At 33.2% G+C, this 15,168-nt stretch overlaps 2 protein-coding genes across 2 annotated transcripts in view; one reads left to right on the top strand and one right to left on the bottom strand.

Moving 5' to 3' along the window:
• LOC107436171 (cobalamin trafficking protein CblD) overlaps positions 1 to 15,168 on the bottom strand; it is a 43,517-nt gene that overhangs the window by 20,783 nt on the left and 7,566 nt on the right. The window lies entirely within an intron of this gene.
• LOC122272759 (ephrin type-A receptor 2-like) lies at positions 4,729 to 15,122 on the top strand. The gene is made up of 4 exons (XM_043056744.2): positions 4,729 to 4,859; positions 11,250 to 11,487; positions 14,887 to 15,036; positions 15,091 to 15,122. Exons 1-4 carry the CDS (start codon positions 4,833 to 4,835, stop codon positions 15,120 to 15,122), a joined length of 447 nt encoding a protein of 148 aa, XP_042912678.2. The 5' UTR covers positions 4,729 to 4,832.

Raw genomic sequence — 15,168 nt, forward strand, 5'->3', positions numbered from 1 at the left:
TAAATACTATGAACGAAGAAAATGTTGATAATAAAAGTGAATTGTTAAAAGGTTTTAATTCTGATTTGCATTTTGAAAATGATAGGTATAATGTACGACTTCTCTGGAGATCTAATACAAAACATTTGTTAAATGATAACTTTGAGCTGGCTTCAGAGAGGTTTGACAAATTAAAAAGGAGATTTAAAAATGATAAATCCTTGTTTGAAGAACATAAACAAGTTATAAAAACTTACGAAAATGAAGGGATAATTGAGAAAGTTAAAAACACTGATCCCCAAACTCATAAACAATGTTATTTACCTCATAGGGCAGTTATAAGAAACGATAAACTAACTAGCAAATTAAGGATAGTATCCGCGTATAAAAAAATGAATAGTTCCTTAACGACTGTTTGTATATTGGGCCAAATTTATACCCTGATATATATGAACTTATGCTAGCGTTTCGGGAAAACAAGATTGCTTTTATAGGGGACGTTCGGCAAGCTTTCTTACAAATAGGGATTAATGCAGAAGATCGAGATGTCACAAGATTTCTTTGGTCAGATGACCCCGATGATGATTCGTCTACAGTAGTTTATAGATTTTGCCGCGTACTATTTGGTATCAACTGTAGCCCTTTTCTCTTAGCGGCAACTATTAAAGAGCATATTAAAAAGTTTGCAAAATCAAAGCCTCTTGCCTATGAATTTCTAAATGAAAGGGTATATGTCGATGACGTAATAGGGGGGAGTGACAGTACAGATACAGCATTTCAAATGAGTTCGGATTGTGTTGAAATATTTCGGGATGCGGGCACGGTATTGAGAAAATTTCAAACAAATGATAAAAAATTACGTGAATTATGGAAGAATGCAGGTATAGATGCTCAGAATGAAAAGGAATCGTTAGGTCAATCGGGCTTTCCATTTAAAGTTTTGGGAGTCTGTTAGGATCCTAAAAGAGATGTATTTTACTTTGAGTCAGAATATCTGTTAAAATTGATAGACACAGGGCAAATAACAAAACGATTTATTTTGAAAATCATTGGGCGTATTTTTGATCCAGTAGGATTTTTGGGACCCTTTACAATGCTCCTAAAATCTCTAGTTCAAAACATTTTGAAAAGCGGATTGGAGTGGGACCAAGACCTACCCTTAGATATGGAAAGTCAATGGCGCGATATATGTAAACAATTCGGTGAACTTAATGATTTGAAAATACCGCGTTATTATTTTTTCGAAGCCGGTAACAAAGTAATTATAAGTTCACAGTTACATATCTTCTCTGACGCCAGCTTAAAGGGTTATGGTACAGTTGCATTTATCAGATCAGAAACTAGTGATGGGCATATTTCTACATGTTTTGTTTCAGCTAAAAGTAGAATTGCGTCCCTCAAAATGATTACATTACCAAGACTTGAGCTACTAGGTGCCCTCCTCTCTGCTAGATTATTTCGAACTATTACTAGAGCCATAAAAATTCCGTGTGACAGTTTCTTTTGGTGCGATTCCTCTATTGTGTGTTGTTGGATAAAAACTCCTGCCATTCGTTTTAAACAATTTGTGCGTAACCGATTGGAAGAAATTCAAGAGATTACTCAACCTAAGGACTGGTTCCACTGCCCCGGAATTGACAATCCTGCCGATCTTATTAGTAGAGGTGCTTCCATGAGTATATTAAAGAATTCCGACATTTGGTGGAAGGGGCCATCTTGGTTGTCCCTTCCGACCGAAATGTGGCCAGAATTCAAAGAAAATGATGAACAAATTGAGTATTGTAAAAAAGAAGTCACCGTTATGAAATGTGTAGATTGGGAAGAACTTGAGTTGATAAATATCGCTAACTTTAGCAGCCTCGAAAAAGTTGTTAGAATCATGGCGTGTGTAAAGCGATATTTGAACTGTTTAAAGAAAGTTAAGCCGAATATGGACACTTTGACTGCAGAAGAGCTTCGAAATGCTGAAGATATTCTAGTAAAGCTTACTCAAGCAAAATTCTTTGAAAGTGAGATACGAGCTCTCCAATCTAGTTTGTCTATTCCAGCTTCTTCTACTATTTTCAATTTAGCTCCTTATCTTAATGAAAAAGGTATCCTGAGAATCACAGGAAGATTGGATGAAGGAGATTATTCTTTTGATGAGAAAAAGCCTATAATCATACCAAAACAGTCTAAATTTGCAGAGTTGCTTGTCAAGCGAGAACACGAAAATGTATTTCATTCTGGAGTAGAAAGCACTCTAGTACAAATTCGGAGAAGATTTTGGGTACCTAAAAGAAGACAATTAGTGAAAAAGGTTGTCTCGAAATGTTTCATTTGTCGCAGATACACAGCCAAACCTTCTGCCCAAATGACTGGACTGCTTCCAAAAGATCGAATTAGTGAAACTCCTACTTTTACTGTATGCGGAATTGATTTTGAATAAAGAAATCATATATAGCCTTGTTCACATGCGCAGTCATGAGAGCAATACATCTTGAATTAGTCACAGACATGTCTACTTCGACTTTTCTGCTCGCATTCAGAAGATTTCTCTCTAGAAGAGGTAGTTGTCATGCAATCTACTCCGACAACGCCAAGACTTTTAAATGTACTGACAAAGAGCTTCAGAGATTATTTGATATTTCGGAAAATTTCGAATTCAAAAACTTTCTTGCTGCTAAAAGAATATCCTGGAAATTCATCGTCCAACTTGCCCCTTGGTGGGGAGGATTTATGAAAGATTGGTAAAAAGTGTCAAAGAGCCTCTAAAGAAAATACTTCGAAACGCTCTTTTAAATTTTGAAGAGATGACCACTATATTGACTGAAATATAAACCATCGTTAATCTTCAACCCTTGTCCTACGTCACTAACGAAATTGGAGGACCGGAAATTCTTACCCCATCACAGTTTTTAACCCCTGGTAAAGAAAAGGCAGAATATCCAGCCCATTTCATAGAAACCATCCATAGAGAATCCACCAAAGATATTCTTATAAAAAGAAAAGAATACCAAGCTACATTATTGGCTAATTTATGGAAGCACTGGAAGGAGCGCTATTTGTTTAATTTGAGATCTGCACGCAACTTAACTTCTCCTAACTTAACAAAATGTTTGAAAGTGGGAGATGTGGTTATGATGGAAGGCACCACAAAACCAAAACTATTATGGGACATAGGTATTATAACAAAAGTATTTCAAGGGCGTGATGGACTTGTAAGATCTTGCCTTATTCTCGAATCCAACGGCGAATGTAAACGCCCAGTACAACTTATTTATCCTTTAGAACTCAATGACTGAAATGAACAATGATAAACTTTAATAGTTTATATATTTTTTTTTTTTACTTCTTTCAAGTGAATATTTACATTGCATTTCAAAATTATTTGCATTTAAATGTTATTTTTTATAATTGTCTTATTTTTATGTTTAAAATTTTAGTGAACTCGGAGGAGTTCAAGTGGGAGGTGTTAATAATAATTTTGCTATCAAGATTTATAACACCAGATGGCGCTGAGTGCAAACAATTTATTATTATTTTTTCTGCACTTCCTCAGTTTCAGTTTTACATTTACCACTGAACCACGATGCTTGAATAAAATTATCCTAATCCATTAATTTTGAGTGATTATTGTTGAATTTGAGTTACCATGTAACGCAAATGCATAGGTTCATCGACAAGTCCTCCACGAAGGCTAGTTTGTTCCAATACTTGATCCCGAAGTTCTCTTGTCTTCTGGATTAGGTTCAAAATTACAGAACTACGGAGTTAAATATTGATAGTCGCAACTGCAGAATTGAGTCGGCTTTTCAACGCCGGTTATAAAATAAAATGAGCAATATAACAAATATCCGCCGTCTGTTTAGCGCCACGCTAAACAAGTGATTCACGTACATTTTTATTTGCATTTGCTCTATCTTTTTCGTTAAACGACGTTATGTAAGATTGATTGCGAAAAACACTTGATTCCGACCTTTAACGGATTACCCCAATTAATCTGCAGATTAATAGCGAGCTTTAGCGGTAACTCTTTAGGTTTGTGGGGATTTTGATAATCGACTATGTCAACCTTCATCTATCAAAAGGTACCTTTTGATAGAATCAAGTTAACATGTCTTATATACTAGTGATTTGGTATTTAATATTTGTAGTGGTAGTTACGCCACAGGTTTATATAATTTTGTAGTCAGAGAACTACTCAGAGAACAAAACATACATTTTAATTTGCTTATTTAAAGAGAAGTGTGGTGTTACTCTTACTAAATTTTAGGTAGCGTTAGCAATCCTATATCTAACGTAATTTGACAGTTTCAATATTCGGTTGGTTAAAAGCAGAAATTTATCAAAAAGACGCAAAATTTTTTTCTCTTAAATTGATGGAGAGGAACGGATTATCGCTTTTATGAGGTTCTGGTAGTTAATGGATGTTTTTAGTTGATGAAAAAAAATACTCAAAATATGCATCTAAGATTTTATGAATTTGCATAATAAATGTCATCTCATTTGCTTTAAATGAAGCCTTGAAATTGTAACGAGACTTTGCGCACACTATGTAAAACACTTCAAGTAATAAATATTCAATTTACGATATCTAATTTAAATTCAACTTATGTAATCGTGTTTGCGAACATTCTAAGAAGAGTGTGAAATACAGACATCATGTAAACACCATTTTCGTGAAGTGACCTTTTTTTAAAAATATGAATATGTCTAATTTTCCAGTCATCTGTTTTGCTTTCAGTCTGATTAGCCAACGACGGTTTACTTATTGAGTTCCTTCTTTAGATTCTACTCCTGTGAGTTCTGCGAGTTACTCAACTACTGATTTGCAAAGTGAGGGTTCCTTCGGCTCTCATCAATTGAAAGATATGCTGACACCACAAGGAGGCAATGAGGTTTGCAAACTTACACATATTTAGTGCATTTTATTTAACTAATTCATACAGCTAAGTAGTTTGAAATGCTTATTGGGCAGGCGATATAAATCAGCATAGTTATTTAGTTCGGCGGTTGCTTTTTCGGCAATGGAAACTTAAATAATTAATCTTCTTTCGGCGGAAACCCAACATTATAGATAATACAATGACAATAAATACATTTGGAGTCGTGGTAGCTCAAGGGTTAGAGCACTCGCTTTCCAATGAGATGAAAGTTTTAATCCCAGGGATGGCTGGTTGATACAAATTCCGCACCTGGTTCGCACTCGGAAAATGCTGGGTTAGACACCCCTTATCTTCAAGCTAGCCGTGGGAGGTTTTCGTGGTTTTCTTCCCTACGTAGCACAAATTCGGATTAGTTCCATCAACAAAGTCTTCCACGAAGGCAAATTTCTCCCAATACTTGATTCAAGAATTCCCTTGTCTTCTGGATTGGTTACAAGGCTACGGTGTTGAACATTAGTAGTCATAAACCCAAAAATTTGGTCGGCTCTTCAACGACGGTTGTAAAATAAAATAAAAAATACAATTGCTAATGTATTTACAAATAAAAGATTTAATTTTAAAAACATTCAATAAGAGGAATGAGAAATAATCTTAAGTTACTTTTTATGTCCGAACCGTTAAATTCGAAGTCGAGATGCATCTAGTCTAGTTATAAATTTGTTTTTGGTGTAAGTTTGGTGTAATGGTGTAGTATAAATAAAAAAAAAGCAAAATTACGTTTTTTTTCTTCTCTTTTTAATCAAAACGAAAAAGAACTGCTGTAATCGTCAGAAATCTTTCCCGTGGAAATATTATTCTATATTAACAAATTTGGTTATTTTCATTTTCATTTGAAAAGCGCGATGAGAATAATACTAAAATTTTTTATGTATGCATGATCTTTTCCTAATTTATTCAATGTATTATTCTTTGAAAAATTGTGTGTATTTAAAAAATTATCAATTCCATTTTAATTGGCAATTTACTTTAAATAATTTCACAAGAGAAAACAAAATATGAAATAAATAATGGATTGCTAATTGGATCCAACTATAATTAAAAGTTTCAAAAGTTGTTGGTTAAGACAAATGATCGAAAACCCTTTAATTCTTCCACATAACACTAGAGTTCCATGGAACCCCATTTAGGAAATACTGATCTAGTTTATCAAGGGAAGAAATTATTTTAATATGTAGTATGAGGAAAACGTGCTTTTACGTTCTTTTGTGATCTTTAACATGAGCTTGAGTAACGTGAAAGTGCGATGATTTAAAAAACCAATCAAAGCGCGAAATAGAATTGCTACGCTTTTTAGTGTTCTGCTTAGAAAATAAATGATTTATTCTAATTGATAACATTGATAAAAATATGAATGCCCTAGGCCTAATAGTTTACATGTAGTAGCTCTTTTATTTAAAGCCCTTGACACGCAGATCCAGGTAATAATAACTAGGTAATCTAGGGTTATAGTTTTATTGATCTTAGAAAAATCTAATATATCCTACTTTTTTTTTTTTTTTCAAAATGGCGTAAAACTCGTTACCGAATTTTCGGGTGTTTTAATTTTTGGTCACTTGATATTTCATAAGCAAATCCCAATGTGTCAAGGTTGTTATTTTGAATGCATGCGTTTGGTAAATGTTGCACTTAATTTGACTACACTGCACATGCAACAAAATTTACGTTTGAATTTATTTTGTAAGATTTTGTAACTACTTGAAGTAATTTTATCCCAAATTTAATTCTTATTTCTAACTTGACATTTTTTAAGTGTTATTTTTGGATAATTTTGCTTTTTCCTTTTTGCATTTCAAAAAGATTGAATAAAAGATGTTTTTGCTTCTTACATAAGCGTTGTACATATCCCTCGCCTTCATGTACTTTCATAACATTTGAAAGTAGTTAAATCTCAAGTTTTTTTAAGATTTGGATTTTCTGTCTTTTAACTAGTTTATGGAAATGAGTTATAATGAAATTTGACAAATAAAAGTAAGTCTTATAAACATTACAAAGGAGAGAATCAAGCATTTTGAATGTATTTTTCCCGAATATTTCACTATTAAGCTTGCATGTTATTTACCAGTGCTCCCTGATTTTCAAAATGACGTTCGTTTTAATTAGACTCTTCAAAGCGGCTGGTTTTACTAACCAATATATCAATAATTAGAGAAAAAGGTAGTTTCAAAGTTTAATTTTACAAATACACTAAGAGATACTTACGAATACTAAGAAATTTAATTTTATTAATGCACACACTTCATTTGTTATTTACACTTGACATTTTTTTAACATTCACAGTAGAATTTGAAAATGTTAGCAGAATTCGATTAGAAGAATTTCGATATATTGTTCGATTAGCAGAAACTTAAATTTCAAATTAAGCATGGTTCGAAAGTTTACAAAAGTTTTTATAACTTACAGTATTGCATGGAATGTCAAAGATAAGTTCGAATACATTTCGAATTAATCATCGATATTCAAATCTTTCCGTTCAAGCATGCAGTCACTCCCAAATTGAAATTAAACCGTACCCTCAATTACTAGATCATACTAACATCGTTCTGGAACATAAAAAGAATCTAATTCAAAATACAGAATCGTAAACAGAAACTAATTTATCGATATGCTGGCTCAACTTTTCTATTTTTAATGAAATAATTAACTGAATAGATAGCTTTTTTTTCTGAAATGGCTTTTATCTCACTGAGGCTTTCATTCGTTAATTTACTTTTGAATTCTTATTCAATTCTTCAGTAGTTACTTCATTTTTTTAACTCCGTGGGTTAATGAATAAGTAATGATCATTGACATTGAATGATGATGAAGCATTCAATAACTTTTCTTACTTCATAAGCAGCTTTCTTTTGAATTCTTTTACAACTTTCCTCACTGTTTCCTTTTCAGCTCTAACACTGCAATTTCAACCCCCAAAAATAATTTATGCTTATAACTTTGCTTCTTCTATTCATGAATGGCAAACTGGAGTTTATTATCTATATGTTAAATTTCTTTCAGAACTTTGGAAGAAAGAAAATTCAAAATTTTAGAAGAAAAAAAAATATTTTTTTTCCTTCTCATTTTGAAACATTTTTCTCATTTTGATTTTGATTTTATAAAACGATGGTAACGATTTTATTAAAGTACGGTATGTTTTGATGTAGCAACGATTCTGTTCTTACAGATTTGACTTTTGAAAAAAAATGTCTAATTTTATAATCCAGTAATTTTATTAGTGGCAGTTACTATATTCTGTAAATTTGTAAAAGAATTCCCCCAACGGGATCACATGATACACTAGTATCTTTTTTCCCTGATAGCAACAACATTATAATGTATTATTTCTCAATGTCTCAAAATACCAATAATCACATTACCTAGAAATATTCCATAAATGAATAATTTGCAAGAACACGTGTTAGATTGCATTTTGGTGAACTTGAGAAAAATCAGTCTTAAAATGTATACAAACGTAAGGAGATTGTTTATAGTGCATCACTTTTCCACTGACTTCTATTTATTTAATAGAATGAATCAATATTTTACTAGTACAGTAGCTTAGAACATGTAATTATTAGTTATTTAAATGTCCTTAAATGTATTCATCTATCTTCAAGTTTAGAATAACAAAGTCAAATAATTAAGCTGATGCTGTTGTTAGCTAAAACTGGAGAATGAATATTAAGAGCTTATTCCCTGTGGAGTCGTTTTATTCAATATTTCAAAATTCATTTAAAACGCGTCGTGATTTTCAAACGCTACCTTGAAACTATTCACGAAAGTTTTATTTCCATCCTCAAATTTCCATGGTTACAGCTGCTCTTAAAAACGAAATAAAGGTTTTGTGAATTGATTAAAAGAATAGTTGTTGCCTACTGAAACACTGTGTGATTCAAGCACGAAAGAAGGGAAATACAGTTACGAGTAAAGAAATAAATCAGGTTATTACACTAGGGAACAAATTTGTATTGTATTAATACAAACACTTGATCTTAAGATAAAGTGTGGGGATTTCTAAGGAGCCTAGACTCTCTAGGGATTTCAAATTAATTTTGCTCATAAGGCTGCAGATTTTTTTTAAAAATCGTATTACAGTGATACGAAAGTATCAAAAATTTATTAAAAAATCTCAGTAGCAGAAAACAAAAGGAATAAATAAATGAAAATCTTACCTGTGTTATTAATAGCAAACGATGATCATTATTAAAAATCATTTATTTTAATAAATATGATAAATAATGTATATAAAATTGACGATGATCATTATTAAAAATCATTTATTTTAATAAATATGATAAATAATGTATATAACAGGGGGGGGCAACCTGCGGCTCGCAAGCCACATGCGACTCTTTGAAGGATTATTTGCGGCTCTCGACAAATGTACCCAAGTTCCCTTTTCATTTTTGTGCTATTATATTTTAAAAAATTATCATCATTCCGTATGTGTTTCAAAATGTCTTTTAAATTACTGACAACATATATGAAAAACGAAGTGCAACCTTGTAACAAATTTCATTTCCGTCCATGTTAAGAATGATATGACTCACAGAAAACTGCTCGAACGAACATAAACAGTGGCGTAGTCGTCCGACTCCAGATCGATTTTGAATTTGTAAACTTTAATTACAACGGACAGTTGGCATTATACTCTGGAGGAAACAATTTGTAATCTGGAATTTTTAGTAAGTTAACTAAATTTGTTTCGTAATATGTAACAGTTGTTGTTATTGTTTTAATAACACAAAACTTGAATTTTCTAAATTTCTTTATCTTGGTTCAGTCTGCGTAGGGACCGAGGGTGCGCGGTATTGGTCCTCGTTAAACTGTTCTACCGTAAAGTGCTCGACTTCGCGTGCAGGTCGTCGAGCTACCGAAGAGGGGGTGCCATCCCATCTGCAGAGGATTAAAATTGTGATGGCATATCTTCGGATCATCCTCCGGGATGTTTCCCAGACCGTCGCCCATAGCCCATTGTGCAGCTCTAGTGTGACGTAAATGAACTATAATAGAACTATAATAACTGAAATGATAATAATAAAAAATAGTGTTTTAAAAGCGTTTTTTTTTTCTAAAATTTATTTATCACTTTGTTTTAAACATACAAATAATTGTAAACGTTTCATTTAGAAATTGAACATTACGATCGAACTTAATAATTAAGTAATTATTTATGCATAATAGTACAAGAAAATATTAATTTGTAAAAAACGCTTTAAAAAAGTTTTTAACACTTTGTTTTACGCGTATTATGAATTTCTAAACAAACATTTCAATAAATATTTTAAGTAAGATTTGTACATTGTAGTCAATTTATTTAATATCTTTATTAAGCAAAACATATATATCTTCAAATTTATAAATTGATTTAAATCAATCTGAGTATGAAGTTTTGATAGAAATCTGACTTTCTGCGCCTTACAAGCTCGGAAGTGCCTTACAAGTTTTACATCGCTATACCGCGATGCAAAACTGACGATGCATCACGATATATAATCTGCCACACCCTTACGTCCCACACGTTTATAGGGAGGTCCCATTCATTCATCCATTCATTCATCCACAGATTGCAATGAAGGCCGGGATAGTCTGGTCGGTTAGGCGCTGGGCCTATGTTCAACAGTTCGTGGGTTCGAACCCCGCCGGCCGAAGACCGTGTGGTAAAGTGACTGATGCACGTTAAATCTGTCGAGTCGCAAAAGTCCCCCATGTTCCCATTACAAATCAATACCTCTGGGGGGTACTGAATTGGAGATACGATCATTCTCTGATTCAGGTCAAAATTACGATCTGTGGATGATTGAATGGATGTATGAATGGGTTCGCCCTATAAACGGGTGCGACGTATGGTGTGACAGAAGTCGAATTCTTGGCCATAGATCGCGCTACTGGAAAACAAAAGAACAATCGCACCCCTCTGCCTAAACAGGCATACGTCAACAACAACAGATTGCAATTTTGACCTGAACCAGAGAACGATCCATCTCCAATTCAGTACCCCCAGAGGTATAATGTGTTATGGGAACATGGAGGACTTTGTGACCCAGCAGATTTAACGTGCATCAGTCACCATTTACTACACGGAGACTCTTCGGCCGACTGGATTGCGTAAAGTCATCAGTAATTAAACTAAGAAAAAATTAAGTTACACATTTAAATAATACGCAGCTTTTTCTTTTTCTCGAAAGGCAGTGCATGCGCCGGTCAGAATGAGAAAGAAATGTTAATGCTCTACTCCCAGCACTGGCACAGTACTAAAATTTATTTACGAGTTTCAGAATTTTTCTTTCTCGTCGTTGGCTTAGATTAAAAATGTTAAGAATCAATGAAATTAGATAGGCATAAACACTTTTGTTTGTATTTCAGTTGTGGTTGAGACTTGTGCTGGCCTCCTCTTTCGTGGTCTTTTCCCTTCTCATTGGAGCTGGGATTTTCTTGTGGAGAAGGCGGAGACGAAGAAGGAATTCTTTAAGAAAAACTATGCAACAATACATCACCAATCCCAATTACTATTCCACCTCCATTAAAAACATTGAGATATCACCAGAGAACGTAACACTTGTTGAAGAAATCGGCGAGGGATTTTTCAGCAAAGTATACAAAGGTATTCAATTGTTTCTTTGCTACTCAATTCAATCGGAAAATTCGTCTGTTCACCATTCGATCTGCTCACCAAGCTTCCAGTTATATTCTAAAATCACTTGGCAGACGTTTTTTTCCACTATTATAAAAAATCCTCACGTTAACAAACAGCTAAACTTAAAATTTAACAAAAAATGTATTGTTTTGATATGCCCCTTTTCTGCATCGCGGCTTGCAAATATTTTAAAAAAACAAAACAAAATCTCAAATTTTAATGCCGCTTCTTATGCAAATTATACAGTGTCATTCAAAATTCCCAAGCGTTTTTAGAACGCTTCTTCTAGGTGAAAGCCAAAAAGTGAAATTTAAATATTCAGATTTTTGTCCGATTTATAAAGTATGTTAGTTGATTCTTTACAATTATATACACCGAAGAGCCATTGCATTATGACCATCCTGCTAATAACATGTAGGACCACCTTTAGCCCTCAAAACTGCTAGCACCCGCCGTGGCATTGATTCCACAAGGTGCTGATAGGTAGTCTGAGGTATCTGGTACCAAGCACTCGCCAACTGGTCCTGCAATTCCCTCACATTGTGAGGCGGTAGCGTGGCAGCACGAATTTGGTTTTCCAAGTAGGACCACAAATGCTCTATTGAATTAAGGTCAGGTGAAATTGGGGGCCAAGACATGACTTGAAAGTCACTGGAATGTTCCTCGAACCAGTCCATGACAATTCGACCCTTATGACATAGTGCATTATCCTGTTATTAAACACCATCCTCCGCAGGAAAAACTGTGGCCATGAAGGGGTGAACCTGGTCTGCAACTATGTTCAAGTAGCTTACAGACGTCAGGGATTGTTCTATGAGGATTATGGGTCCTAATGTGCCCCATGAAAACATTGTTCCTGGGAAAGAAACTATGAAAACCTGGGTGAGCCCATTGTTATAGATGGAGGGTGGTCATAATGTAATGGCTCTTCGGTATACATCGTTTTACATAATTAAAATATAAAAGACTTGACTTGAGCTGTTATTGCCTCTAGTGATTGGGAAAATGCAACCTCGATTCAAAGTTCACTGGGGTTAATTTTCATCATAAATGCTTGTGCATCAATGTATTCTTTCAAAGAATAGATTAGTTTTTGAGTTGAATCAATGAGCGTATGTATGTAAGTGACATTTTAGCCAATTGTAGTAAATAAGCTTTCAATTTTAAACGTTGCTCACTGTCTGTTGAGAGAAAAAAAGAGATAATGCTTCAATTTTATTTCCCTCCCTGGTTTTCTATTAACGAAATCTATATTTAATTCCCCACACTTATTTTGTACTGTTTGGGTAATTAGCCTTTTAATATTCTGTTTAAAGACAGGTTTTCTAAGATGGCCGTCGACCGTTTGCCGCCAAATTCTCTTGAAAATAAATTAAAAATAAATACACATTTTTATAGATTCATAAAAATGTAAACATTTCCCTATCAAATAGTTTGTTTAATTCCTTCTGAGGTTCATTAATATAACATTATTCACATATATAGACTTACTTAGACATTTGATATCGACCTGAATTTCTGAATACAAATTAAATTCCAATTGTTCTTAATCACAATAAAAATGAAACTAAGAGTTCATACTGCCTTAAAATATAAGTTAAGTTAATATAAGTTAAGTTAATATTTGCAATAAACATGGAGGTTTTTGTACTCTGAATTGATCATTGATTTTTCAATAGTTGTTGTAGTTGTAGTTCATTTACGTCGCACTAGAGCTGCACAATGGGCTATTGGCGACGGTCTGGGAAACATCCCTGAATATGATTCGAAGACATGCCATCAAAATTTTGATCCTCTGCAGAGGGAATGGCACCCTCGCTTCGGTAGCCCGACGACCTGCACGCGAAGTCGAGCACTTTACGGTGGCACAGTTTAACGAGAACCAATACTGCACACCCTCGGTCCCTACTCAGGTTGATCCAAGTGGTCACCGACCCGCACACTGACTGCAGTCAGTGATGCTTGACTTCAGTGATCTGCTGGGAACCGTGTCTTAACGATCAGCCCACTGAGGGGATTTTTCAATAAGAAAATAAATAAAACTTACTTTAAGTTCCCAATACATTTAAATCAGTAATTGCTATTAATCTAATATATTGCAGAGCAATAGGGAGGGTTATATTTTAAATAAGATACATAACATGAAGAATAAAAAAGAAAAAGAAGCTTAGATTTCACGAGCAAGTTGAATTTAGACGGCAACTTCGGGTTAATTCAGTATCAAAATTCTAATAAAATTGTATTATCTAAATTGAAATAAACGCTTCCACTTTAGGATCTGAGTGTTTCACTACACTAAAAATGTTCTTCTACACAATTGCAAAGTAAAATCTACGCTGTAATACCGTTCCGATTTTGAAGTTGAAAAACACTAAAACCTGTACGTTATTTTTAGTTTGTTTTAAAATTAAGAATGATTTTTGTTTCAGTTTCTAAGTAACTTTTTCTTCTTTTTTTAAAATTTCTTTTGTTTTTACTGAGGTTTTTATTATGACGTGGAAATTAAAATGCTTTCTCTGACACTCGAATTCCTTTTTTTTTTTTTTTTTTTTTTTTTTTTTTTNTTTTTTTTTTTTTTTTTTTCCTTCCTGAAAATGCGGAAAATTGGAAAAGCGAGATGCTTAGCTTTAAACTTTTCTTTCAAAAATGAAGATCGCTTTTTATTTTTTTTTCTGTTTCGCTTTTGTACATAATCTTTTTTTGTAGAAGTTTTTATGATAGCTCGCGGCATTTTTTAAAGGTGTTTCTGATAGACTAAATCTCTGTAAGGGTTTTATAGATGCTTTTTCCCGGAAAAAATAGTTTTTACCTTTGAAGTTTTATTTGAAGAGGATATATATGTATTTTTTATATTCCTCTATTCTTTTTTTCAACTTAACAATTTTTTCATTATCTTTTCGCCAGTGTTTTATTTATCTTAATTATTTTTATTACCTGAAATATTTCTGTAATAAATTTTTTTTCTCTCTTTACCCCTACCACTAATAAAGCTAAGTTTTGATTATTTTTCAATAATGATTAAACTTATTCATATATAAAAAATATTTATCAATGTTTATTACTTTTTTAATTTATTAATACTTATTGCTTTTTTAATTTATTAATATTTAGTACTTTTCGGCCTATTATTATTTTTAATTTTACTTTTTTTGGTTTCCTAATATTTGGTATTTGGCTAAATATTCAACCTGTATATTCGAAAAATCACTATCTGTTGCATCCTTAATCACAATAGCAATAGTGTCTATTTATCTCGATAAATCATGCATCACTAAAAAATGTGATGATTATCATCCTTTATTTGGTGATTTAGTAAACCGTCACAAATTGAAGAGACAGATATATTATTTAAATCTCCCGTTGCAGGTTTCTATAACACAGGCTCTGGAGAAACTGTGGCAGTTGCGGTGAAAACGCTGAAAGAGGGTCACGAGGCAGATTTCGACCAAGAAGTGAGCATTATGTCAACATTCAACCACCAGAACATCCTACAATTGATGGGAGTCGTCATCAAAGGTGAGTTCTCATTGATTTTAATTCTCCAAGACTTTTTTTTTAAATTTTTTTTAGAATCAGTGGCGTGCACAAACTTGAAGCAGTAAAGAAAACAGTGGAAATGAAAATATGACCACCGAAGCCGACGTCTTC

This window comes from Parasteatoda tepidariorum, chromosome 7 (genome assembly GCF_043381705.1).
Source record: "Parasteatoda tepidariorum isolate YZ-2023 chromosome 7, CAS_Ptep_4.0, whole genome shotgun sequence".
Classification (NCBI taxonomy): Eukaryota; Metazoa; Arthropoda; class Arachnida; order Araneae; family Theridiidae; genus Parasteatoda; species Parasteatoda tepidariorum.